This window comes from Physella acuta, unplaced genomic scaffold (assembly GCF_028476545.2).
Source record: "Physella acuta isolate Inbredline_101_S28 unplaced genomic scaffold, ASM2847654v3 ptg000629l, whole genome shotgun sequence".
In the NCBI taxonomy this organism is placed as follows: Eukaryota; Metazoa; Mollusca; class Gastropoda; family Physidae; genus Physella; species Physella acuta.
The window spans coordinates 262,664-290,509 of NW_026732148.1; the positions used below are offsets into that span (position 1 = coordinate 262,664).

The 27,846-nt window shown below is 38.3% G+C and overlaps 1 protein-coding gene across 3 annotated transcripts; it reads left to right on the forward strand.

The window, feature by feature from the left end:
- Positions 1-1,971: 1,971 nt before the first annotated feature.
- LOC131948208 (uncharacterized) lies at positions 1,972-26,462 on the forward strand. 3 transcript variants are annotated; one of them, XM_059309748.1, is made up of 5 exons: positions 1,972-2,067; positions 23,973-24,056; positions 24,231-24,282; positions 25,774-25,910; positions 26,305-26,462. In XM_059309748.1, the coding sequence occupies exons 1-5, from the start codon at positions 1,989-1,991 to the stop codon at positions 26,406-26,408; spliced, it is 456 nt and encodes a 151-aa protein (XP_059165731.1). In that variant the 5' UTR covers positions 1,972-1,988; the 3' UTR covers positions 26,409-26,462. The 3 variants fall into 3 exon arrangements, with proteins under 3 accessions (XP_059165731.1, XP_059165730.1, XP_059165732.1); XM_059309747.1 differs by lacking the exon at positions 1,972-2,067 and adding an exon at positions 20,936-21,051; XM_059309749.1 differs by lacking the exons at positions 1,972-2,067; positions 23,973-24,056 and adding an exon at positions 20,936-21,051.
- Positions 26,463-27,846: the final 1,384 nt, after the last annotated feature.

Genomic DNA, 27,846 nt, shown 5'->3' on the forward strand with positions numbered 1-27,846 from the left:
TTGCCTAAGAACGGTGACTTATCTCAGTGTGGAAAATGGAGGGGCATTACCTTGTTGTCCATACCAAGTAAAGTCCTTACCAGAGTTATTTTGGACAGAATGAAAGAGGCGGTTGACCTTAAGCTAAGAGAGGAACAAGCAGGATTCAGGAAGGAAAGATCTTGTACAGATCAGATAGCCACTCTTAGAATTATTGTAGAACAGACGATAGAATGGCAAGCCCCGCTTTACATCTGCTTTGTTGACTTTGAGAAGGCCTTTGATAGTGTGGATAGGCAAACAATATGGAATCTGTTGAGACACTACGGTGTACCTGCTAAGTTAGTGGAAATAATCCAGCAACTTTACAATGGATTTTCATGCCAAGTTAGCCATGCAGGGAAACTGTCTAAAGAGTTCCAGGTCAACACAGGTGTGAGACAAGGATGTCTGCTGTCGCCCCTCCTCTTCTTGGTAGTTCTCGACTGGGTGACACGCACAGCCTATGCCAGTTCTGGAAAAGGTATTCAGTGGACACTCACGGGGAAACTAGAAGATCTGGAGTTTGCAGATGATCTTGCCTTACTCTCGCACAGGCTACAGGACATGCAATAAAAAGTTGATGCATTAGGAGCCAATGTAAACCGAAAGTAATTTTGTACTTATTACACACATGTTATTAAATTTATAACCGGAATTGAAACTTTTTCTACTTGGAATTTTTCAAAAGCCTATATCGTGAGTACTATTTCAGATAGATAAATAAAATTTCAGATGCTAGTAAAATATCCAATTGTCTGCCTTCTTTCAAGTTTTGAATAATTTCCGTTGACCGGAAGTAGTGATTTACGCTATTTCCGATTCTTCAAAAACACATAGCAATTTATAAAGTACTAATAATATCCCGCACTATTATGCACATTTTGTTTGGCGTTTACTTGATGTGCAATTTTTTTTCTACGAGATTCTATTCTATTTTTAAAAAGTAATTAAAAATGGTTTAAAATAGTGTCTGTATCCCGAGTTGCCATCCCTGGTAGTGTTATATAAGAATATTAGAGAAAGTTTAGGGGAGATCACCGGTTTATTAATGCATTATTACTTATTATATAAAAGCTTGTTATTAAAAAATTTTAATGAATTTTTGTATTAACAATGGAGTTGCAAGACTAAAAACTATTGCGCGCGTAATGAACATGAAAACGCGTGTATAATAGTGCGGAAATGTTGGGTACAAAAGCTTGCTAATTTGGACACACTTTTAGTTCATCCATAAAAAAATTAATTAGGCATCCTATATGTAGGAAAAGTCTATGAAATCATAGTCAATTTTTGAAAAAATCATTTTAAAAATATGGCAAGTGATAAAATTATAGTTACATTTGTAAAAGTCAAAGCTGTTAAAGCTGTTTTTATATTTTTGTATCGAAATAAGCCGTTGAAAAGCCGTTTAGAATTATTTATTAATTCATATATATATATATTCAAAAACTGCGCTCAACCTCTCCTTCAAGTCTACCGGAATGGCCAGGGAATGTAAAACAATAAAGTCAGAACAATTTTTCTCCGTGATTAAAAATAAACAAAAGTGATCTATGGTGTATAGCGTAGTGTTGTATTTATACTAAATAATATAACATCCCCAATCACTACAACACCCTGACTCTACTAATCCAAATTAAAATAGAGTTTTTGCTAAATTACTTATATAGGCCTATTACTATTTATTATTTCTTTGACTATTTCTAGCCTTAATAAAACCGAAAGTAATTTTGTACTTATTACACACATGTTATTAAATATTCAATTTTGGTTGAACAATTTGCTTTCTTGCAACAAACATTTGGAACAATTTGGAACCAGATTTTCGTTTCTATTAAGTCAAATTTAATTTGGTAGCTTTTTTGGGCGGATTATAACAGATTTTTAAAAAATATTTCTGGCAACAAGAAGTTATGACTTTGAAGTTTTGTCAACTTCCGTTGTGATTCAGCCAACTTGGATACAAAATGTTACCTAAACTGCCCATCGTAATACTAGTAATAGTGTTTTTGTACCTGACATACAGAGTGATTCCTGTCCATAAATGTAGGTACTTAATTAAACGCTTAGTGAAATAGAAACTAATGCTTTTATTAAAAAAAACTTAAATTATCAATAAATAACATAAACAAGGAAAATACAGGAAAATTGGGAATTCGTATTTTTCAAGTTTTAGATTTAGAGGTTATGAATGTGTACATTTTTTTTAAGCGGCACGTTATTTTTGTAGTTAAAATTACCATCGCGTTGTAGGTAGTTTATAACAGAACGATCTGTTAACAGTAAAAAAATATTGTGTTCCCTTTTCGACCATGACGGTCCATGAGTCAAGTGAAGTTGAGTTCACCTGTTACAGTGACCACGGCATATGAAAGTGTAGTGTGTGGTCAGCTCTATGCCCAGACTTTACTTACCCTTACGTGAGTTAGGTACCCATCAGAAGTGGGTGGACCCAGGGACGCTCGTGAGGCTTTCGTGTTATCATCCTAGCGCACGCAAGCCATTTATGTAAATAATGGTGCATTATAATATTTTAAGAAAATCAATTAATATTCTTCATCCTATTTTGTGCTACCTAAGTAATGTTAGGCTGTGCTAACTTTGTTAGGGCTGTGCTAACTTTGTTAGGGCTGTGCTAACTTTGTTAGGCTGTGCTAACTTTGTTAGGGCTGTGCTAACTTAGAAGTGTTAGGGCTGTGCTAACTTAGAAGTGTTAGGCTGTGCTAACTTAGAAGTGTTAGGGCTGTGCTAACTTAGAAGTGTTAGGGCTGTGCTAACTTTGTTAGGGCTGTGCTAACTTTGTTAAGGCTGTGCTAACTTAAAAGTGTTAGGCTGTGCTAACTTTGTTAGGGATGTGCTAACTTAGAAGTGTTAGGCTGTGCTAACTTTGTTAAGGCTGTGCTAACTTAAAAGTGTTAGGCTGTGCTAACTTTGTTAGGGCTGTGCTAACTTAAAAGTGTTAGGGCTGTGCTAACTTTGTTAGAGCTGTGCTAACTTAGAAGTGTTAGGGCTGTGCTAACTTAGGGCTGTACTAATTTAGAAGTGTTAGGCTGTGCTAACTTTGTTAGGGCTGTGCTAACTTAGAAGTGTTAGGCTGTGCTAACTTTGTTAGGGCTGTGCTAACTTAAAAGTGTTAGGCTGTGCTAACTTTGTTAGGGCTGTGCGAACTTTGTTAGGGCTGTGCTAACTTTGTTAAGGCTGTGTTAACTTTGTTAGGGCTGTGCTAACTTAGAAGTGTTAGGCTGTGCTAACTTTGTTAGGGCTGTGCTAACTTTGTTAGGGCTGTGCTAACTTAGAAGTGTTAGGCTGTGCTAACTTAGAAGTGTTAGGCTGTGCTAACTTAGAAGTGTTAGGCTGTGCTAACTTTGTTAGGGCTGTGCTAACTTAGAAGTGTTAGGCTGTGCTAACTTAGAAGTGTTAGGGCTGTGCTAACTTTGTTAGGGCTGTGCTAACTTAGAAGTGTTAGGGCTGTGCGAACTTAGAAGTGTTAGAGCTGTGCTAACTTTGTTAGGGCTGTGCTAACTTTGTTAGGGCTGTGCTAACTTAGAAGTGTTAGGCTGTGCTAACTTAGAAGTGTTAGGCTGTGCTAACTTAGAAGTGTTAGGCTGTGCTAACTTTGTTAGGGCTGTGCTAACTTTGTTAGGGCTGTGCTAACTTAGAAGTGTTAGGCTGTGCTAACTTAGAAGTGTTAGGGCTGTGCTAACTTTGTTAGGGCTGTGCTAACTTAGAAGTGTTAGGGCTGTGCGAACTTAGAAGTGTTAGGGCTGTGCTAACTAAGAAGTGTTAGGCTGTGCTAACTTAGAAGTGTTAGGGCTGTGCTAACTTAGAAGTGTTAGGGCTGTGCTAACTTTGTTAGGGCTGTGCTAACTTTGTTAGGGCTGTGCTAACTTAGAAGTGTTAGGGCTGTGCTAACTTAGAAGTGTTAGGGCTGTGCTAACTTAGAAGTGTTAGGGCTGTGCTAACTTTTTTAGGGCTGTGCTAACTTAGAAGTGTTAGGGCTGTGCTAACTTAGAAGTGTTAGGGCTGTGCTAACTTTGTTAGGACTGTGCTAACTTTGTTAGGACTGTGCTAACTTAGAAGTGTTAGGCTGTGCAATAATTATCTTAAAACACGCACTGTCTAACTCTAAAGTAAGAAAACGTGTAAAGCATACGCTTATTTTAAATCATCTTTAAACGTGTATACCTTTACATGAGACAAAAATAATTACGGTGAAGACTAAACCAAGTTTTTTGTTCCCATATTCGCCGGAACCAAACGTAAGCGGCGACCAAAGTTTTAAACATGGATGCAGGTTTGTGGTCATTTTCTTTCAAGTCAGGGCACTAACGTACACACGTATGAACAATCCTAACCTAGTCTTTTTTTTCATTAATTAAACACGAGGCTATCACAGGCTATGGGTTCGTCCATAAATAAATGACGTCACACACCTAAAGGTGGGGGCGGGTGGGGAGGGGGTAGATCTTAGTGACGATGTGTGATGAAGGGGAGTGGAATCAGAAAGTGTTGTTATTTTTTACAAGCTTTTATTTAACTCACTTCCTCGTCATTCTGTCTGTCGTCAGTCTAGATAGAAACGCAGGAGTGAAAATTCGGACAGTTCTACTTGACCGATACGATTCACAGTTGGCACGTGGGTCAAGACATGATGACAATGCAATATGAAACTAAATTTGACTTAATTGGATGCCTAATTAATTTTTTATTAATTAATTAAAATTTGGATCGAATTAGTAGGCATGTCTTGCCAACCACACCACACGCGTCATCACCTTCAATAGCTGCGCCATCAAGTTCAATGGCTGCGTTCAAAAACCATTGCGCGCCTACTGAACGTGATGTTCAGTAGGCGCGCAATGGTTTTTAGTCATGTAACTCTATTGTAAATAAAACATGTAAAGTACTGAAAAAAAAATTCATAAAAAACGTTTTAATAACAAGCTTTTATGTAATAATGCACTAAAAAGTAGAAAATAAATTATAGACTACTATTTAAATAACTATAAAGAAAAGCGTGGGTGTCTTCCTTAACATTAGTAAAGGTATCCAATAGATACTAAAGTGACCCACGCTTTTCTTTATAGTTATTTAAATAGTAGTCTATAATTTATTTTCTACTTTTTAGTGCATTATTACATAAAAGCTTGTTATTAAAACGTTTTTTATGAATTTTTTTTTAAAATATTGTAAAGAGTTGATTTTAGCTGAGTTTTTTTTCGAGTTTTTGGAAACTGTTTTTGGAAATTCCTTAAGAGACTGTGTAACGGACACCAATCTATCAGCCCGATAGTTGGCGAACGCTCCCGGATTCGTTTAACTGATTATACACAGATGGCGACAAGCCTAAATAAAAGAAAGTTAACACACTAGTTCGCTAGGACTCGTAATTGATGTCTAGGGGAAACACTAGAGAAACTACTGATGCCAACAATACCTTTAATCTGCATATAACTTGTAATGAGTGTACAAAGTCGTGGCAGAACACTAGATTTATACAGGAATAAAATAGATTTACAGAATGAACAAAACCCAACTTACAATTCGTGGGAAAAATAATATGATACACTATCACAGCTTTTAACACTTCAGAAAAATCACCACAGTTTACACAACGCTGCTATAAGCATAAAGAATTACTTAACCACAAGTAATATAAGAATATGCTACTTAAACAACTTAATACTACACGGCAACACACAGGGCTTCTGTCTCTCAACGACGTCTGGTCAATGAACTGCCTCGAGACGCCTGTGCGCAGTCTATTTATAGACTTAGGCAACATGGAAGGTCACCTTCAAATCATAAGGCCATTAGTTGGGGTGGTCATCTGGTCTAATCAATCAATCATCTTTTGATGGAAAATTTCTGAGTCTAAGACTCTCTTAGTAAGACAGCGGAAAAAACCGGTCATTGCACCACAGACCATATATGGTATTATAACAAATGTAAAAATAAACATTACCAGACCTAAGTAGGTCACATCCCCTCCCTTTTTGGAAGTGGCAGATAGGTTCCACAAAAACATACATAAGGAACCAATCTGGCATAAAATAAAAAAAAAATGTTCTACAAACGAAGCCAACCAAAATCTTAATACCAGGTGAAAACATCCCTCGAAATAAAAGGGAATTAACTCAATCTTTTACAATTCGTGAAATGGGAGTAACCCTTCCAAAAGAATAATAATACATCAAAGTCCCTCAGAAAGGGGTATTACAATATTTCCATGTGGATATTAAAAGTGGTAAACCCGACAGGGTAATTCCTTTATTTATACTGGAGTAATTCTTTTGGTTCTCATTTAACTTCCTGGAAAAAAAAGCGATTGGATGGTCAATCCCCATGTTGTCTTCCTGAAATAAGACTGAGCCAATGGCTAAGTTGCTAGCATCAATGGCAAGTTTAAAAGGCTTGCTGAAATCTGGTGCAGCCATAACAGGAGCATTAGATAAAAATGACTTAATGGTTAAAAAAGCTTCATGACATTTAGTTGACCATTCAAACTCAACACCCTTTTTCAATAAGGCAGTAAGTGGTTCAGCTACAGCTGAAAAGTTTTGACAAAACCGCCTATAGTAACCTGCCATCCCAAGGAACTTTTTGATTTCTTTACAATTTTTGGGAGGAGGCAACTTCACAATAGCATCTACTTTAGCTTCAATGGGCCTAACTTGGTTAGTTCCCACTTGATAACCCAAATAGTTAATTGAACCTTTACAAAAATCACTTTTATGCAGGTTTACAGTAAAATTAACTTCAGACAATTTTCTAAAAAGGTCAGTCAACTGAACAATATGTTCTTCAAAAGTATTAGAAAATACTACTATATCATCTATGTAGGCCTCACATTGGTCTATGTCAGCAATGACAGAGTTAATGACCCGCTGGAAAGTTTGACCAGCATTTCGCATACCAAAAGGCATACGTTTGTATCTATAAAAACCATTAGGGGTTACAAAAGCATATATTTCTTTTGCACGGTCAGATAAGGGGATTTGCCAGTATCCTGACAGTAAATCAATTTTGGAAATTATCTTAGCTTGACCAACTTTATCAATAACGTCCTCTATTCGAGGTAATGGGTAGGAATCAGCTTTGGTGAGCGCATTGACCTTCCTAAAGTCGGTCACAAACCTGAAAGATCCACCGTCTTTCGGGACTAAAAGGCAGGGGGAACTCCAATTGCTGAAACTGGGTTCAATGATATCATTCTTGATCATGTAATCAATTTCAAAATAGCTTTTTCTGGGTTAACTCTATAGGGGTGTTGTTTGACAGCCTTTGCATCACCTACATCTACATCATGAGGTGGTACCTTTGCTTTTTGGGGACATCCCCAAAAATAGAGGGAAATGTCTCAAATAACTGAGACAATCTATGGCTTTCCTCAGTGGACAAATGCATAAGGTGGTCATTTAAATGATCTAAAAAGGAAGAATTTACCAATTTTGGGGGTTTCAGTTTGTCATGTATCACATCATCAGAAACATTTATACATACAGGTAAAGTAATTTTATCTGTGGAATGAAGATTGGTACAATTATCATAATACTTTTTCAGTGAGTTAACATGATACACTGTCTGTTTCTTTCTTCTGTCCGGAGTATTGACAACATAGTTCAAATCACTTAATTTTGAATGCACCATAAAGTGTCCACAATATCTTAAGGATAACGCATTGTTCAGGTTAGGCACGAGCACAAGAACTTTCTCGCCTGGATTGAATGTCCGTTTACGAGAACTCTTATCATACAGTTCTTTCATTCTCACTTGGGCCTTTCTTAAGTTCTTGTGAGCCAATTCGCACACGGCCTTCAATCGAACGTGAAAATCGTCAAAGTTCTCCACTGGATGGTTACTGGTACCTGTCCAACGCTCGTGGATCAGCTTCAGGGGACCACGGACAGAATGTCCAAACACAAGCTGAAAAGGAGAGTAACCTAGAGATTCCTGAACACAGTCTCTAGCGGCGAAAATAATCCATGGAACAGTTTCATCCCATTGGGTGTTACTTTTAGCGAACGTTCTCAGCATGGTTTTCAGTGTCTGGTGAAACCTCTCAAGTACACCTTGAGACTAAGGGTGGTAGGCTGAGCTGGTGACGTGGGTAACGCCTAGCTTGGCTAGCGCTTCCTGAAAATGGTGACTGGTGAAGTTGCTGCCTTGGTCTGTTTAAACGATTCTAGGTAATCCAACGGTAGTGAAGAACCGGGTCATGGCTCTGACTACAGTCTTTGCCTTAATGTTCCGTAAGGGGAACGCCTCGGGAAAACGGGTACTTGAACACATAAAGGTAAGGAGGTAAGGAGGTACTCGTTGCCCGCCTTAGTTTTAGGCAAGGGACCTACACAGTCCATGATGATTTTAGAAAAGGGTTCTTCTAATACAGGAATCGGATTCAAAGGGGCCTTAGGAATTTTCTGGTTGGGCTTCCCGGCCAACTGACAGTTCGTGCAACTTTTGCAGTAACGCGACACATCATTTTTCATTTTCGGACAAAAAAACAGTTCTTTGATCTTCGCCGTTGTTTTCGTGACTCCTGGGTGCGCTGACATCTGATGGTCATGTGCCAGTTTCAGTATTTCATGCCGATAAGGTGGAGGGACCCACAGCTGGTTTTTACCCAACCACTGGTACAGAGCGACGAAAGAAGAGGTCGTTCTCGGAGAAATACTCCACATCGTCAGCTGAGAGTGATTTTTCGACCATTGCTTTGAGTTCCGCGTCGACTTGTTGAGCTTTAATGATGTCTTCCTGAGATATCATCAGGGGTAAGCCCAGGCTTGTGTTCTCTGGAAGCATAGATTCCAGTTTGGGAGATGGATAGCCCGACGATGATGGTAGTTGTGGTTCATGCGCTGTGTCAGCCAATTGTTTGGTCTGGCTTCTTGTCACCACACATGCAGGATACAGTTCATTATCATTATCTGGAACTGTTGACAAAGGGTTTTGAACCGTACAGGGGTATACTTTGCTTCCCGCAAGGTCATTCCCTAGAAGCAGATGTACTCCTGGGACAGGAATACTATCTATTACTCCTAAAATGACTTCACCTTCGACGAGATGATGTTTCAGGGAAAACTTGTGTAGAGGGACCACAGTGGATTCTGCCCCCACTCCTTGGATAATGGAAACATTTCCGGTGTTCGTCTCCGGTGTAATGTCCATTGAGCTTTTCAAAAGAAGTGACTGTGACGCTCCTGTGTCTCTTAGGACGGTGATATTCCGTTAACTCTCTGTTAACTTGATGACGCTTATAGCAGTCCTTGATAAAGTGACCAGGTCTCTTGCAGTATTGGCATACTGTTCGACGACTGAGAGTGGATCTGGGCTTCTCTCTGGACTGTAACGACTTCAAGGATTGGCCAACAGGGGGACTGTTGCCAAAAAGGGGAAGTACAGGGTTGAGGCGGTTACCTGACACTTGTGGTCTCTTATGAACCAACGTATATGTGTCAGCCGACTCAGCAGCCTTCTTGATGTCGACTATCCTATTATCCAGGATGTGTAGACGGATCTCTTCAGGTAGGGAATTTAGGAATTCCTCCCTCTGAACAAGTGATTTGAGTTTCTCAAACTCTGAGACTTCCTCTGAGTTTAGCCATCTCGAGAAAACTTTCTCTTTTTCGAAGAGAAATTCTACATAGGATTGAGTGGGTAGCTTTCGGAGTTTTCGGAATTTCATCCGATAAGCCTCTGGAGTCAATTCGTAGGCTTTCAAAATGGCAGTCTTGACCAGCCCATAGTTAGTTTGAACGTCTTGAGAGAGTGCCTGATATGTGTTTGCAGCTTTTCCTATAAGAACCGTGTTTAATAAAGCAGTAATAGACGTTTCGGGCCATTCACATGCTTTCGCTAAACTCTCAAATGAGTTAAAGAAGACAACCAAATCTATTTCATTAAACTTAGGGACTAATTTCCCAAATTTGGCAATCACCTGCCCCACCGACAACTTTTTAGGTTCCTCTAGAGAAGTGACATCACCACTAACCTGACCGAATTCTAATTCCAACCTCCTCTTATCTAAAGCAATTTTAGCTTCCAACTCCTTTTCCTCTAAAGTAACTCTAGCTTCCAACTCCTTTTCTTTTAAAGCCTTCTCTAAAGCACTTTTAGTTTCTAACTCCTTTTTCTCTAAAGTAACTTTGGCCTCCTTTTCCTTTAATAAAAACTCCCTCTCTTCTAGAGGTTTCTCCTCACGGAGTATCACCTCAGCCAACAAACTCTCTCCGAACACACCTTCATTAATAAAATGAACTATAATTTTATCTCTTAACACTTCTGATTTCTGAGTGACAGAGTAATCTAACTTCAATTCTTTTACAACACTAATTAAATCTTTCCTACTTAACTTCTCTACCTCCTCAATTGTGGGTTTTAACAAAAAAGATTCCACTCCAACTTGTTTCAAAATCAAAACAAAACTAAATTTAGCACAGCCCAACGATCTGCTATGAACTTGACCTTAAATATAGGACACGACACGTCTGGCTTTTTGACCTAGATAACTCTAGCCTTGAGCGGCGCTTTTACACAGCCCCACTGGGTTAAGAAACAACTAACTAGAACTGAACCTAGTGTTTAAATGTTTAAACCAACAACTCGTACAACAGATTACATCCCAGACGAGCCCCCACTTTTGTAACGGACACCAATCTATCAGCCAGATAGTTGGCGAACGCTCCCGGATTCGTTTAACTGATTATACACAGATGGCGACAAGCCTAAATAAAAGAAAGTTAACACACTAGTTCGCTAGGACTCGTAATTGATGTCTAGGGGAAACACTAGAGAAACTACTGATGCCAACAATACCTTTAATCTGCATATAACTTGTAATGAGTGTACAAAGTCGTGGCAGAACACTAGATTTATACAGGAATAAAATAGATTTACAGAATGAACAAAACCCAACTTACAATTCGTGGGAAAAATAATATGATACACTATCACAGCATTTTAACACTTCAGAAAAATCACCACAGTTTACACAACGCTGCTATAAGCATAAAGAATTACTTAACCACAAGTAATATAAGAATATGCTACTTAAACAACTTAGTACTACACGGCAACACACAGGGCTTATGTCTCTCAACGACGTCTGGTCAATGAACTGCCTCGAGACGCCTGTGCGCAGTCTATTTATAGACTTAGGCAACATGGAAGGTCACCTTCAAATCATAAGGCCATTGGTTGGGGTGGTCATCTGGTCTGAATCAATCAATCATCTTTTGATGGAAAATTTCTGAGTCTAAGACTCTCTTGGTAAGACAGAGGAAAAAACCGGTCATTGCACCACAGACCATATATGGTATTATAACAAATGTAAAAATAAACATTACCAGACCTAAGTAGGTCACAACTGATTAATATACACCAAGCTCAGTCAATATTTTAGAAAGAATTTTTTGTTGCGGGAGGAGGGGGGGTGTAGGTTGAGGTGTGGAGTTATAGGTTTGGTGGGCAGGGGGGTCTGGAGTTTTGTGACGATGTGTGACAGCGGCGAGGGATGAGGGAAGAATTATCCAAAACCGGGTGATTTCATTTGAGGATGACCCTCTATCATGTTAAATTTGTATGAATAATTCCTCGTCATAAAGCCACTTTTCTATCGGTAATGTCTCATCAATGAGAAACCTGGTTGAGAGGTAGTCGGTAGAACGCCTCAACTGTTAACCCGATCCTCCAGTTCGGATCCTGTTCTTGAGTGTTGGTTGACCCCGAGTTCATCCAGCTCTATAGAGTACCTGACTCATATAACTCACCGAACTTGATCTTGTTAAGGCTGAGATCAATAAAATTGATTAACTCTGTTTCATCTTCCATGAAATTGACTTTGGCATCAATCACTAGGCTCTACCTAAAACATGCCTTAGTTGAAAATATCTCTAAATGTGTCTATGAAAATGGTACGGATAGAATTAGCTACCAGTTAGACCAGACAGTAAAAAAGTGGAGAGTAAAATTAGAACCTCGGATAACTGGTCAAGCTAAGCCAACTGGACATTAATATAATAATAACTAGACTACCCGTCATCCCTTGGATAACTGTGGGTTTCGGGGGTCATCCATCAAAAAACATCACGTCTGTCACTCAGAGGCATAGCGACCCTTCCCGGCGCCCGTGGACAAACTTTTCGATTTGAACCCCCCCCCCCCGCAAGATTTCGATTTGCAACCCCCCCCCCCCCTCAAACTTTTGATGTGCACCCCCCCCCCCCCCCACTCAAACTTTCGATTTGCACCCCCCTCAAACTTTCAATTTATTTTTCCAAACCATTTTGGCGCCCCAACATATGTCCCCCCCCCGCCCCCCCCCTTGCCCCCTCCACCTCCCCTTTCCCCCCCCCCCCCCCCACCGCCTCCCCCCTCCCTCCCGCCGCCCCCCCCCCTCCTCGCTACGCTACTGCAGTGTCACTTATCGTCACAAAAAACAGACCCCACATTCAAAAATATGTTTTTTATCTTTTAAAAACACCGATTTCGGACTATCCCTTCATATACTGACGTCACAGGTGACCTACTCAACTCTACTTCACCTGCCCAGTGTCCCGCCAAGTCTCAGACAACATGTTTTTATCGTTTAAAAAACGATTCCTGCCGAGCATGTCTCTGACCACACTATCCTTTCATATGCTTAGGATAAAGAAACAGATGAACTCTACTTCACCTGCCATGTATCCTTCCAAGTTCAGATAGGCAATTTTATCATTCACATCTGGAAAAAAAATTGAAAAAAAAATATCATTGACATATTGGTCTAGAACCTGTGCCACCCGCATGAGAGCCGGCTACAATACCAACTTAGCTATTTACTCGTGACATCACAAGTGAATTTTTATACTATACTTTGAGTCTCCTTATACAACTTGATTTACGCGCATAGATCTAGATCTAAGTCTAGTAGTAGTAACTTTCAAATTAAATTTTATCTTAAATTAGCCAAACAAAGATTTATATAAAATAATTAAGGCCTGAAATAGATTCTAGATGTATTAAGGCCTGAAATAGATTCTAGATGTAGAATTTACATTAAGTCTAGATCTAGAATTTACATTGAGTCTAGTGACCTAGATCTAGGCTAGATTCATAACTTTCCTTCGACAGCTGATCTTTAGATCTAGAGAAATTTATTGTAAAACTAAATGAAAAAAGACAGTTTAAAATTGATATAAGTATTGGAACGTAATAAATACAGCAAACGGACGTATTGTTAAAGTTAAAGCAGACAGAAAATTAGCTTTAGAATGCGTTAAACATTGGAATAGGAACACAATCTTCTTCGATAGGCCGCCATTATCGATGTAAAAAAAATAAACACATCATGTGACGTCACTGTTTCCGTCGAGTCTAGTGGCTTTTCAAATCTTTTTAAAAAATTGTGGTTAATATATGTATGAATAAATCAATAAATTAATTAACGTCTTTAAATAAATTTGTGATTAACAGTCTGTCTGCATTATAAAATTATTCTCTACCTACATACTATTTTACAGCTCTCCAGATAGAGTAGAACATATCACAATACTCGATCAGCCAAACAAAAAAAACAAACAAACAAACAAAAAAAGAAATATTAGAACATGTAAACAAACTTGACTTTTAGTAGTATATAGATGTCCTCTCCTTCTTATCACTATGGTGGTGTGCGGGAGGCGTATGTAGCTCCCGATTCGTGGCATACATGGGGTGCCCTGACACTTGTTTTCTGATGACGGCAGTTGAGAGTTGTACAAGGTGCAGGTACTAGCTTGATAGATGCTTCATTCTATCTAGAGCATGGCTGATATTGGGATTAAATTAATGCTTCATTCTATCTACAGCATGGCTGATATTGGGATTAAATTAATGCTTCATTCTATGTATAGCATGGTTGGTATTGGGAGTGAGTTAATGCTTCATTCTATGTATTGCATGGCTGATATTGGGATTAAATTAATGCATCATTCTATCTATAGCATGGCTGATATTGGGATAAAATTAATGATTCATTCTATCTACAGCATTGCTCATATTGGGATTGAATTAATGATTCATTCTACTACAGCATGGCTGATATTGGGATTTTATTAATGATTCATTTTATCTACAGAATGACTGAAAGTGGGATGGAATTAATGATTAAAGAATTAGGCGGTCCGTTCAATGCTGCGTTGGGTTATGCGTTGGGTGTGATGATCTACGCAGCGATGGAGTGTTTGGTAAAGGCAATCACACCTTGGATTGTTAGTTACTTTTCAGGTAGGGGTCCAGTTATTCTATTTTTACTTTGCTTTTAAACATTTATTTTAACCAAAGAAAACTTTTATAACTTAATTATAAATTTTACAATCAAGTTCTCCAGCGAGAGGTTTATTCCTAACTAGTTCTTTAATGTTTTGTTTTTTTAAACAAGAGATAAATATTAACAAAAATCAAAACATAATTTTCATATACATTGACGGAAAAATAATAATGAATACGTACCCTCACACTCACGTTTACACTCACACTCACTCACACACTCACAATCACAACCACACTTACACTCACACTTACACTAACACTCATTCTCACACGCATTATTTACACTCACACTCAAGCTTAAAATCACAATCACAACCACACTTACACTCACACTTACACTCACGCTCATTCTCACACTCACACTCATTCTCACACTCACACTCTATTTTAAAATCACAATCACACCCAAACTCACACTTACACTCACACTCACAAATACACTTACACTCACACTCACACTGAAACTCACACTTATACACACACTGAGACTTACACTTACACTTTAATTCGCACTTACACTCACACCCTAATTCTAATTCACCTCACCATTCACACTCATATCACACACACACACTTTTAGAATAAACCTCTTGTTATCATTTTCTTTCTTCTCTCTAGTCTTGCTGTTTCGACAAGAGGAACGTAATATCCCGGTTCTTCGCAGGCGTACCTCAGTTGGTGCCAAATACTTCCCGCGACATTCTGATGGGACCAGTGATTTCAGACATCTTAGACATTTACTCAAGTAGTCACACGCATACTTACATAATCATATATATATATATATATATATATATATATATACATATATATATATATATATATATATATGTGTGTGTGTGTGTGTAAATGTATACACACATAAGCTACAAAGAACCAAAATTCAACCTCAAACCTGGCTAAATATGTCACAAATGCTACTTTGATACAAAACTCATCCAGCTAACAACATACTTTAACCCAAGACTCAATATAATTCAACATCAAACTCATCATTTCCATTATTCACGACATACATTTTGTATTGCTTGTTAAAAACTTTACACTTTCAACTCACACATAGATAACCAGTGCTACTCGAAAATTTACGAACACGATTTGTGCCAGGAAACGTCCAGTTTATATACATTAGAAAATACTTATTATTCATCTGTTGTGTAACATCAGGAAAATACAATGCAAATGCAAATGCTATATTTTAACGAAAACTGCTTTGCGTCTTTAATTGTGAGTATCATGGAGTATGATTGAGTATGAGGGAGTTTTATGGAGCTTGAGTTAGTATGATCAAGCATGATCGAGGTTAACTTAGTTTCATTTAATGAATGAGTATGATATATATATATATATATATATATATATATATATATATATAGTTTATATAGAACGTGTTGATTGAGTTTATATAGAATGTATTGATGGACTTTATATAGAACTTGATGATTGAGAGGCCACTAGTCGTATGAGCGTTAATGCTGTTGCGTTAATGTTGTTAGTTGTGAGCCTTAATGTTGTGTGTTGTGAGCGTTAATATTGTGTGTAGTTATCGTTAATGTTGTGTGCTGTGAGCGTTAATGTTGTGAGCGTTAATGTTGTGTGTTGTGAGAGTTAAAGTTGTGTGTTGTGAGCGTTACTGTTGTGTGTTCTGAGCGTTAATGTTGTGTGTTGTTAGCGTTAATATTGTGTGTTGTGTGCGTTTATGCTGTGACCATTAATATTCTGAGCGTTAATATTGTGTGTTGTGAGCGTTAATGTTGTCTGTTGTGAGCGTCAATGTTGTGTGTTGTGAGCATTAATGTTGTGAGCGTTAATGTTGTAAACTTTAATGTTGTGTTTTGTGAGCGTTAATATTGTGTGTTGCGAGCGTTAATGTTGTAAACTTTAATGTTGTGTGTTTTTAGCGTTAATATTGTGTGTTCTGAGCGTCAATGTTGTGTGTTGTGAGTATTAATGTTGTGAGCGTTAATGTTGTGAACTTTAATGTTGTGTTTTGTGAGCGTTAATATTGTGTGTTGTGAGCGTTAATGTTGTGTGTTGTGAGCGTTAATGTCGTGTGTTGTGAGCGTTAATGTCGTGTGTTGTGAGCGTTAATGTTGTGAGCGTTAATGTTGTGTGTTGTGAGCGTTAATTGTTTTCTTTTGTGAGCGTTAATGTTGTGAGCGTTAATGTTGTGTGTTGTAAGCGTTAATGTTGTAAGCGTTAATTTTGTGTGTTGTGAGCGTTAATGTTGTGAGCGTTAATGTTGTGTGTTGTGAGCGTTAATGTTGTGTGTTGTGAGCGTTAATGTCGTGTGTTGTGAGCGTTAATGTTGTGTGTTGGGAGCGTTAATGTTGAGTCCAGCTTAACCAAGTCGGATTGGGAAAGAGCTAGAGTAACCAGACCATTTTAAAATACTTTTCTGCTGTATTTAGCGTTCTCTCAACTTTAAGAAAAACTGGACAGAACTCCACCACGATAAAATCATAATATGATAATGTCTTAAAACTCAGCCTTCAAATAATAATGATCTACCTCCAAATACAGAATAGATTATATAAAATATCTAAAAAATACAGGTATAAATTTTAACAAAACTATACACCTGTACGCTCACTTAACACAAATTGTGTGTATATATGAGAGATGCTTTTAGTCTTTTTATTGGAAGGCGTGGCCTAACGGAATGCGCTGGATCGCTATTTCAATGGTCTCCAGTTCGAATCCGGTTCAAATCAGTAGAATGTCCCTGAGTCCACACAGCTCTAATGGGTACCTAAACAAGCAAGGGCATATGTCGAGATCACAGAAACAGGTGAAGTCTATTTCTTTAGTCCCACGGGCCGTCAGGTTCGAAAAGAGAACTTTACCGATTTGCTTTTTTTACTTTGTCGTATATACGAAGTATAGAGAAAGACTTGTAATCGTGCAAAAAAAAAATCGAGATTTTTGCAAATCTCGACGTTTTACACCTCCCTGATACTGAAAAACATAATTTTGCAATCTTGTCCGTATATCTGTGTATGTGTGTATGTGTATGTGTCTGTGTGTTTGCAATCACGATAACTTCAGTACCGTTATAGCTAGGTTGATGAAATTTCATATATAAGTATTTTATCAAAATCGTAGTTGCCGATTAACTTTTGAGCGATTTCCAAAAAACCGGAAGTGAAACTTTTTCTACTTTGAATTTTTCAAAAGCCTATAACTTGAGTACTATTTCAGGTAGATAAATAAAATTTCAGATGGTAGTAAAATATCCAATAGTCTGCCTTCTTTCAAATTTTGAATAATTTCCGTTGACCGGAAGTAGTGATTTACGCTATTTCCGATTCTTCAAAAACACATGTGAATTTATAAAGTACTAATAATATCGCGCACTATTATGCACATATTGTTTGGCGTTTACTTGGTGTGCAATTCTTTTTTCAACGAGATTCTATTCTATTTTTAAAAAGTAATTAAAAATGGTTTAAAATATTGTCTGTATCCCGAGTTGCCATCCGTGGTGGTGTTATATAGGAATATTAGAGAAAGTTTAGGGAGATCACTCCCGGTTTATTAATGCATTATCTATATATATAAAGCAAAGTGGTCGGGTGCCCGATAGGGCACTTCCCGGCGCCGCAGGCGCGTCAAATTTGGCACGATGGTGCCTTCGGGCGATAGAACACGAAGGCCGGTGACGGTTGGCCGAAAAGTCTACGGAGAAGGGGTCAAAACTGACCTCGACTGACCGGCGCCTTATATGGGCTATATTACGAAAAAAAATTTCCTCCGACGACCCCCCTTGAAATTTTGTGAGGTGGTAGGAGAACACCTTGGGGTGTCACAAAAAACTCGCCATGTCCGGGAAAAATCGGGAAATGGGTCAAAACTGACCAGTCGTATTTCCCTATATAATCTTTGTATTTTATGGGAAAAACAGAGGGTCATTTCAAAACGGATTTTAGGGCACTTACCCTGTTTACATCTGGCTAATTTTTGGCATGTTTATAGGTAAATGGCTTGACCGTAGGGCAGACCTGTCGGTCTTACTCAAAGCCCTCGACGAGGGCTAAAAAGTGACCGCGAGTGAAATTCTCTTTATATGAGCTCTATTACGAAAATTTTTTTCCTCCGACGACCCCCCTTGATATTTTGTGAGGTGGTAGGAGAAAACCTAGGGGTGTCACAAAAAACTCGGCATATCTGGGAAAACTTCGTAAAGCGGTCAAAACTGACCAGTTGTATTTCCCTATATAATCTTTGTATTTTATGGGAAAAACAGAGGGTAATTTCAACGCAGACTTTAGGGTACTTAAGCTCAGTATATCTGGCTAATTTTTTGCATGCTCCTAGGTCAATGGCTTGACCTTTAGGGAAAACTGTCGGTTACACTCAAAGCCCTCGACGAGGGCTAAAAAGTGACCGCGAGTGAAATTCTCTTTATATGAGCTCTATTACGAAAAAAAATTTCCTCCAACGACCCCCCTTGATATTTTGTGAGGTGGTAGGAGAACCCCTTGGGGTGTCACAAAAAACTCGGCATATCTGGGAAAACTTCGTAAAGGGGTCAAAACTGACCAGTTGTATTTCCCTATATAATCTTTGTATTTTATGGGTAAAACAGAGGGTCATTTCAACGCAGACTTTAGGGTACTTAAGCTCAGTATATCTGGCTAATTTTTTGCATGCTCCTAGGTCAATGGCTTGACCTTTAGATAAAACTGTCGGTTACACTCAAAGCCCTCGACGAGGGCTAAATAGTGACCGCAAGTGAAATTCTCTTTATATGAGCTCTATTACGAAATTTTTTTTCCTCCGACGACCCCCCTTGATATTTTGTGAGGTGGTAGGAGAACACCTAGGGGTGTCACAAAAAACTCGGCATATCTGGGAAAACTTCGTAAAGCGGTCAAAACTGACCAGTTGTATTTCCCTATATAATCTTTGTATTTTATGGGAAAAACAGAGGGTCATTTCAACGCAGACTTTAGGGTACTTAAACTCAGTATATCTGGCTAATTTTTTGCATACTCTTAGGTGAATGGCTTGACCGTTAAAGAAAACTGTCGGTTTTACTCAAAGCCCTCGACGAGGGCTAAAAAGAGACCGCGAGGGAAATTCTCTTTATATGAGCTCTATTACGAAAAAAAATTTCCTCCGACGACCCCCCTTGATATTTTGTGAGGTGGTAGAAGAACACCTAGGGGTGTCACAAAAAACTCGGCATATCTGGGAAAACTTCGTAAAGCGGTCAAAACTGACCAGTTGTATTTCCCTATATAATCTTTGTATTTTATGGGAAAAACAGAGGGTCATTTCAACTCAGACTTTAGGGTACTTAAGCTCAGTATATCTGACTAATTTTTTGCATGCTCCTAGGTCAATGGCTTGACATTTAGGGAAAACTGTCGGTTACACTCAAATCCCTCGACGAGGGCTAAAAAGTGACCGCGAGTAAAATTCTCTTTATATGAGCTCTATTACGAAAAAAAATTTCCTCCGACGACCCCCCTTGATATTTTGTGAGGTGGTAGAAGAACACCTAGGGGTGTCATAAAAAACTCGGCATATCTGGGAAAACTTCGTAAAGGGGTCAAAACTGATCAGTTGTATTTCCCTATATAATCTTTGTATTTTATGGGAAAAACAGAGGGTCATTTCAACGCAAATTTTAGGGTACTTACTCTTTGTATAACTGGCTAATGTTTTGCATACACCTCTATAGATGAATGGGCCGTATGGAAAAACTGTTGGTCAGCATCAAAGCCCTCGAAGAGGGCTAAAATGACTGCGAGTGAAATTCTCATTATACGATATTTGGTCATTTGGTCTATGAGCAGGGGAGGTAACTTTTTAATGTAACAATTTTAAAATATTTTGTATACTCTTTTTCAGAAAAAACAAAAATCATAAAGTGTAGCATTGTTTTAATTGGATATTTTGTTATAAATTAAGTTTTGTATTGTAATGAAATTGTAAAATTAATTGCAAAAGTAATTTAATATAATATTTGATTGATAATTTTTTTGAAAGCCCTTTCAGTTCTAATAACCAAGCGAGTAATAAGTATGCGAATATTCCAGTAATTTATTACTACTAAAACGTACCCCATGGAAATAAATTTAGGCCCGAAGCATTTAACCTAACAGCCAATCACATATTAATTAATCATTCAATTTCTCAACTTTTTTGAAAACCTAAGCGAAGCTAGGCAGTATGCCTAGTTACTTATTATATAAAAGCTTGTTATTAAAATGTTTTTAATGAATTTTTGTATTAACAATGCAGTTGCATGACTAAAGACTATTGCGCACCTAATGAACATAAAAACGCGTGTATAATAGTGCGGAAAACTTGAGTAAGAAAGCCTACCAATTTGGACACAATTTTAGTTAATTCATAAAAAATTAATTAGGCATCCTATATGTAGGAAAAGATTAAAAATATGGCAAGTGATAAAATTATAGTTACAAATGTTATAAAATATTCAATTTTGGTTGAACAATTTGCTTTCTTGCAACAAAAATTTGGAACCATTTGGAACCAGATTTTCATTTCTATTAAGTCAAATTTAATAAGGTAGCTTTTTTGGGGCGGATTATAACAGATTTTTAAAAAAATATTTCTGGCAACAAGAAGTTATCACTTTGAAGTTTTGTCAACTTCCGTTGTGATTCAGCCAACTTGGATACAAAATGTTACCTAAACTGCCCATCGTAATAGTAGTAATAGTGTTTTTGTACCTGACATACAGAGTGATTCCTGTCCATAAATGTAGGTACTTAATTAAACGCTTAATGAAATAGAAACAAATGCTTTTATTTTTAAAAAAAAACTTAAATTTTCAATAAACAACAAAATAAGGAAAATGTACAGGAAAGTTGGAAATTTGTATTTTTCAAGTTTTAGATTTAGAGGTTATGAATGTGTAATTTTTTTTTAAGCGGCACGTTATTTTTGTAGTTAAAATTACCATCGCGTTGTAGGTAGTTTATAACAGAACAATCTGTTAACAGTAAAACAAAATGTGTTCCCTTATCGAAATATGACGGTCCATGCAGTGGTGTAGCGAGGTCGGTTGTTACCCGGTGTAGCATTAAATGGTGTCACCCCCCAGAGGCGTAGTGAACCTTCCCGGGGACAAACTTTCAAATTTTCGATTTGCACCCCCCCCCCCCCTCAATCAAACTTTCGATTTGCACCACTCCCCTCAAACTTTTGATTTTCACCCCCCCCCCCCCCCCCCCACCTCAAGCTTTTCTCTATAGCTTTTTTTTGCCTTGGTGTCACCCCCCTAAATGGTGTCATCCGGTGCGGTCCGCCCCCCCCCCTCGCTACGCCTCTGGGTCCATGAGTCAGTGAAGTTGAGTTCACCTGTTACAGTGACCACGGCATATGAAAGTGTAGTGTGTGGTCAGCTCTATGCCCAGACTTTACTTACCCTTACGTGGGTGGACCCAGGGACGCTCGTGAGACTTTCGTGTTATCATTCTAGCGCACGCAAGCCATTTATGTAAATAATGGTGCATTATAATATTTTAAGAAAATCAATTAATATTCTTCATCCTATTTTGTGCTACCTAAGTAATGTTAGGCTGTGCTAACTTTGTTAGGGCTGTGCTAACTTTGTTAGGGCTGTGCTAACTTTGTTAGGCTGTGCTAACTTTGTTAGGGCTGTGCTAACTTTGTTAGGGCTGTGCTAACTTTGTTAGGGCTGTGCTAACTTAGAAGTGTTAGGGCTGTGCTAACTTTGTTAGGGCTGTGCTAACTTTGTTAGGGCTGTGCTAACTTTGTTAGGGCTGTGCTAACTTTGTTAGGGCTGTGCTAACTTAGAAGTGTTAGGGCTGTGCTAACTTTGTTAGGACTGTGCTAACTTTGTTAGGGCTGTGCTAACTTAGAAGTGTTAGGGCTGTGTTAACTTTGTTAGGGCTGTGCTAACTTAGAAGTGTTAGGGCTGTGCTAACTTTGTTAGGGCTGTGCTAACTTTGTTAGGGCTGTGCTAACTTTGTTAGGGCTGTGCTAACTTAGAAGTGTTAGGCTGTGCTAACTTAGAAGTGTTAGGGCTGTGTTAACTTTGTTAGGGCTGTGCTAACTTTGTTAGGGCTGTGCTAATTTAGAAGTGTTAGGGCTGTGCGAACTTAGAAGTGTTAGGCTGTGCTAACTTAGAAGTGTTAGGGCTGTGCTAACTTAGAAGTGTTAGGGCTGTGCTAACTTTGTTAGTGCTGTGCTAACTTAGAAGTTTTAGGCTGTGCTAACTTTGTTAGGGCTGTGCTAACTTTGTTAGGGCTGTGCTAACTTAGAAGTATTAGGGCTGTGCTAACTTAGAAGTGTTTGGCTGTGCTAACTTTGTTAGGGCTGTGCTAACTTTGTTAGGGCTGTGCTAACTTTGTTAGGGCTGTGCTAACTTTGTTAGGGCTGTGCTAACTTAGTTAGGGCTGTGCTAACTTTGTTAGGGCTGTGCTAACTTAGAAGTGTTAGGGCTGTGCTAACTTTGTTAGGGCTGTGCTAACTTTGTTAGGGCTGTGCTAACTTAGAAGTGTTAGGGCTGTGCTAACTTTGTTAGGGCTGTGCTAACTTTGTTAGGGTTCTGCTAACTTTGTTAGGGCTGTGCTAACTTAGAAGTGTTAGGGCTGTGCTAACTTTGTTAGGGCTGTGCTAACTTAGAAGTGTTAGGGCTGTGCTAACTTTGTTAGGGCTGTGCTAACTTTGTTAGGGCTGTGCTAACTTTGTTAGGGCTGTGCTAACTTTGTTAGGGCTGTGCTAATTTAGAAGTGTTAGGGCTGTGCTAACTTTGTTAGGGCTGTGCTAACTTTGTTAGGGCTGTGCTAACTTTGTTAGGGCTGTGCTAACTTAGAAGTGTTAGGGCTGTGCTAACTTTGAAGTGTTAGGGCTGTGCTAACTTTGTTAGGGCTGTGCTAACTTTGTTAGGGCTGTGCTAACTTTGTTAGGGCTGTGCTAACTTAGAAGTGTTAGGGCTGTGCTAACTTAGAAGTGTTAGGGCTGTGCTAACTTTGTTAGGGCTGTGCTAACTTTGTTAGGGCTGTGCTAACTTTGTTAGGGCTGTGCTAACTTAGAAGTGTTAGGGCTGTGCTAACTTTGTTGAAGTCGAAATTATATTCTAAACAATTAGTACCGCGATTTTAATTTTTTTTAATAATTGATTTAAGAAATAATTTCTTTTCAATATTAATGATTGTTATATATGATTTATACATTATTTGTTCTTCGACAACCACAACACATATCGTACATAAGTGTAAAACAATGCCTTCAACGTAGAAGCTAGCAAATAATCAATTACAAATGCTTGTACAGCTATCTGCGACTTTGCACAATTAACTACCCACAGTGGCGTAGCGAGGTCGGGTGTCACCCGGTGCGGCACTTAATGGTGTCACCCCCCCCCCCCCCCCAGAGGCATAGAGACCCTTCCCAGGGACAAACTTTCAAATTTTCGATTTGCAACCCCCCCCCCCCCCCCTCAAAAACTTTCGATTTCCACCCCTCCTCAAGTTTTTGATTTGCACCCGCTCCCCTCAAACTTTCGATTTGCACCCCCCCCCCTCTCGAGTTTTTCTCTATATATTTTGCTATTTTTTGCCTTGGTGTCAACCCCCTAAATGGTGTCACCCGGTGTGGTCCGCACCCCTCCCCCCCTTCTCGCTACGCCCCTGACTACCCATCTTGTTGCACAGTATTCTTTGGTGGGGAATGGAATTCCCTATGTAAGAAAACAAGCGAAGACACCAAGAACGCGGACCATCAAGAAAAGTTTGGAGGTAAGGTCGGGTTATTATTCAAATAGCCGTGTAATTGGTTGCAATAATTATCTTAAAACACGCACTGTAAACTTATAAAGCATACGCTTATTTTAAAACATTTTTAAACTTGTATACCTTTACATGAGACAAAAATAATTACGGTGAAGACTAAATCAAGGTCTTTGTTCCCAGATTTGCCGGAGCCAAACGCAAGCGGCGACCAAAGTTTTAAACATGGATGCAGGTTTGTGGTCATTTTCTTTCAAGTCATGGCACTAACGTACACACGTATGAACAATCCTAACCTAGTCTTCTTTTTTTCATAACTTAAACACCAGGCTATTACTGGCTATGGGTTCGTCCATAAATAAATGACGTTACACACCTAAGGGTGGGGGCGGGTGGGGAGGGGGTGGATCTTAGTGACGATGTGTGATGAAGGGGAGTTGTAAAGAGTTGATTTTAGCTGAGTTTTTTTTTTTCGAGGTTTTTGGAAGCTGTTTTTGGAAATTCTTTAAGAGAATGACTAATATACACCAAGCTCAGTCAATATTTTGGAAAGAATTTTTGTTGCGAAGGGGGGGGGGGGGGTGTAAGTTCAGGTGTGGAGTTATAGGTTTAGTGGGGGGGGGGGTCTGTAGTTTTGTGACGAAATGTGACAGCAGGGAGGGAAGAGGGAAGAATTGTCCAAAACCGGGTGATTTCATCTGAGGATGACCCTCTATCACGTTAAATTTGTATGAATAATTCCTCGTCATAAAGCCACTTTTCTATCGGTAATGTCTCATCAAAGAGAAACCTAGTCGAGAGGTAGTCGGTAGAACGCCTCAACTGTTGACCCGAGCCTCCAGTTCGGATCCCGTACTTGAGTCTGTTGGATGACTCCGAGTTCATCCAGCTCTAAAGAGTACCTGACTCATATAACTCACCGTACTTTCTCTTGTTAAGGCTGAGATCACTAAAACTGATTAACTCTGTTTCATATTCCATGAAATTGACTTTGGCATCAATCACTAGGCTCTTCCTAAAACATGCCTTAGCTGAAACCATCTCTAAATATGTCTATTAAAATGGTACGGATAGAATTAGCTACCAGTTAGACCAGGCAGTAAAAACTGGAGAGTAAAATTAGAACCTCGGATAACTGGTCAAGCAAAGCCAACTGGACATTAATAATGTACTCTCCTGCTCATTACTGTGATGGTGTGCGGGAGGCTTATGTAGCTCCCGACATACATGGGGTGCCCTGACACTTGTTTTCTGATGACGACAGTTGTGAGTTGTACAAGGTGCAGGTACTAGCTTGATAGATGCTTCAATCTATCTACAGCATGGCTGATATTGGGATTAAATTAATGCTTCATTCTATCTATAGCATGGCTTATATTGGGATTAAATTAATGCTTCATACTATCTATAGCATGGCTGATATTGGGATTCAATTAATACTTCATTCTATGTATAGCATAGCTGGTATTGGGATTAAATTAATGCTTCATTCTATGTATAGCATGGCTGGTATTGGGATTAAATTAATGCTTCATTCTATCTATAGCATGGCTGATATTGGGATTAAATTAATGCTTCATTCTATGTATAGCATGGCTGGTATTGGGATTGAATTAAGACTTCATTCTATGTATAACATGGCTGGTATTGGGATTCAACTAATGCTTCATTCTATCTACAGCATGGCTTATATTGGGATTAAATTAATGCTTCATTCTATCTACAGCATGACTGATATCGGGATTAAATTAATGAGTCGATACTTAATCGGTGCCTTGAGTGGTGCGTTGAGTGTGATCATCTACGCAGCGTTGAAGGTTTCGGTCAATGCAATCACACCTTGGATTGTTAGTTACTTTCCAGGTAAGGCTCCAGTAAAGTAAGTCTATTATTACTTTGCTTTTTAAAAAAAATATATTTTAATAAAAAAACGTTTATAACTTAATTGCGATTTTACAACCAAGTTCTCCAGTAAGAGGTTTATTAGTAACTGGTTCTTTAATGTTTTATTATTTTTATTTTATAACAAGGTACAAAAGATAACAAAAATCAAAACATAATTTTCATATACATTGACGTATAAATAATAATGAATACTTACACTCACACCCACACTCACACCCACACTGACACAGACAATCACGCTCACACTTACACTCACACCCTAATTCAAATTCACATCACTACTCACACACATACACACACACACACACTTTTAGAATAAACCTCATGTTATCATTACCTTTCTTCTCTCTAGTCTTGCTGTTTCGACAAGAGGAACGTAATACCCCGGTTCTTCGCAGGCGTACCTCAGTTGGTGCCAAATACTTCCCGCGGCATTATGATGGGACCAGTGATTAACGTGGCGGATTTCAGACATCATAGATGTTCACTCAAGTAGTCACTCCCGCATTTACATCATATATATATATATATATATATATATATATATATATATATATATATATATATATATATATATATATATATATATATATGTATATATATATTTATTTATTTTTTTATGCGTGTATACATGTATACAAACATAACACTTTGATACAAGACTCATGCAGCTAACAACACACTTAAACTCAAGACTCAATATAATTCAACATCAAATTCATCATTTCAATGTTTCACTACTAACTTTCTAATTCTTAACTAATTCATACGAATCCTAGAACTCGAAATCAGTTCCAAAGTTCCAAAATCTAAAAAAAAATTATTTAGATTATTGCATTTCCACAATTATTATATGTATTGACATCATGAATATATTATATAAAGAATGTTCAATTTAAAACTGTTGCTTGTTTTTTTTTTATTGATAATGATCGATTTTAGAATGTGTTGAATTAATCGCTAGATTAACATGTGTTGCGAACGCTAATGTTGAGTCTTGCCTTGGGTCGGGGTTATCCAGTTCTAGAGATTATTAGCTGACAGGGGTTGAGCTAGGGTCAAGTTTTGTCAATGTAAAATACACTGTTATGATCATTTTAGTATACATCTGCTTTTGCAAAAATGGGTTGGTATATAATCTCGTAAAATATAAATTTTAAGATCCTAAAATATAGAGCCTTCAAATATCAAAGATCTATGTTAAATCTCGTGTTAACACACCTTAAAGTAACTTGACAAACTTGAAATTACAACATTTAAAATCCCGCACTAAACATAAATGTACAATTTACACAACAATCGGATTAAAGACAAGAAACACTGAAAGTTGTGTACATCGCGTATTTCTAGCAACCTTTTCCATAACCCCAGCCTTTTAAATAACCCATAATCTGAAATTTTAATTGTGACTTATGTCACGCGACTATTGTCACTACTGTTGCGAATATATGACTGTCTTTGCTTGAGTTAATTACCAACGTCTTTCAAAGCACGGTCTCATTTAAAACATTTGCAACACAACTAGAGTTATGCACCTTTACACCAGGCAGAGGTACATCAAGGAGTAGACCACAGTAAACGGGGTGTAATCGAGTAGAAATATTTCGTAGGCGAATATAAAACTCTGGAAAACAAATTGCAAGAAAAAGAACCGCTCACTTACTAGGAAAATAAACATCAAACATGCAAACACAAAGATGGCTAGCTCTCACACAGTAACTATATCACACCAGCACTCACACACAAATTGACTCACACGAACACTCACACACGAAATAACACACCAGTACTCACACACAAATTAACTCACACAAACACTCACACACGAAATAACACACCAACATTCACACACAAACTTACTTGCACAAACACTCACACGAGATAACACACACAT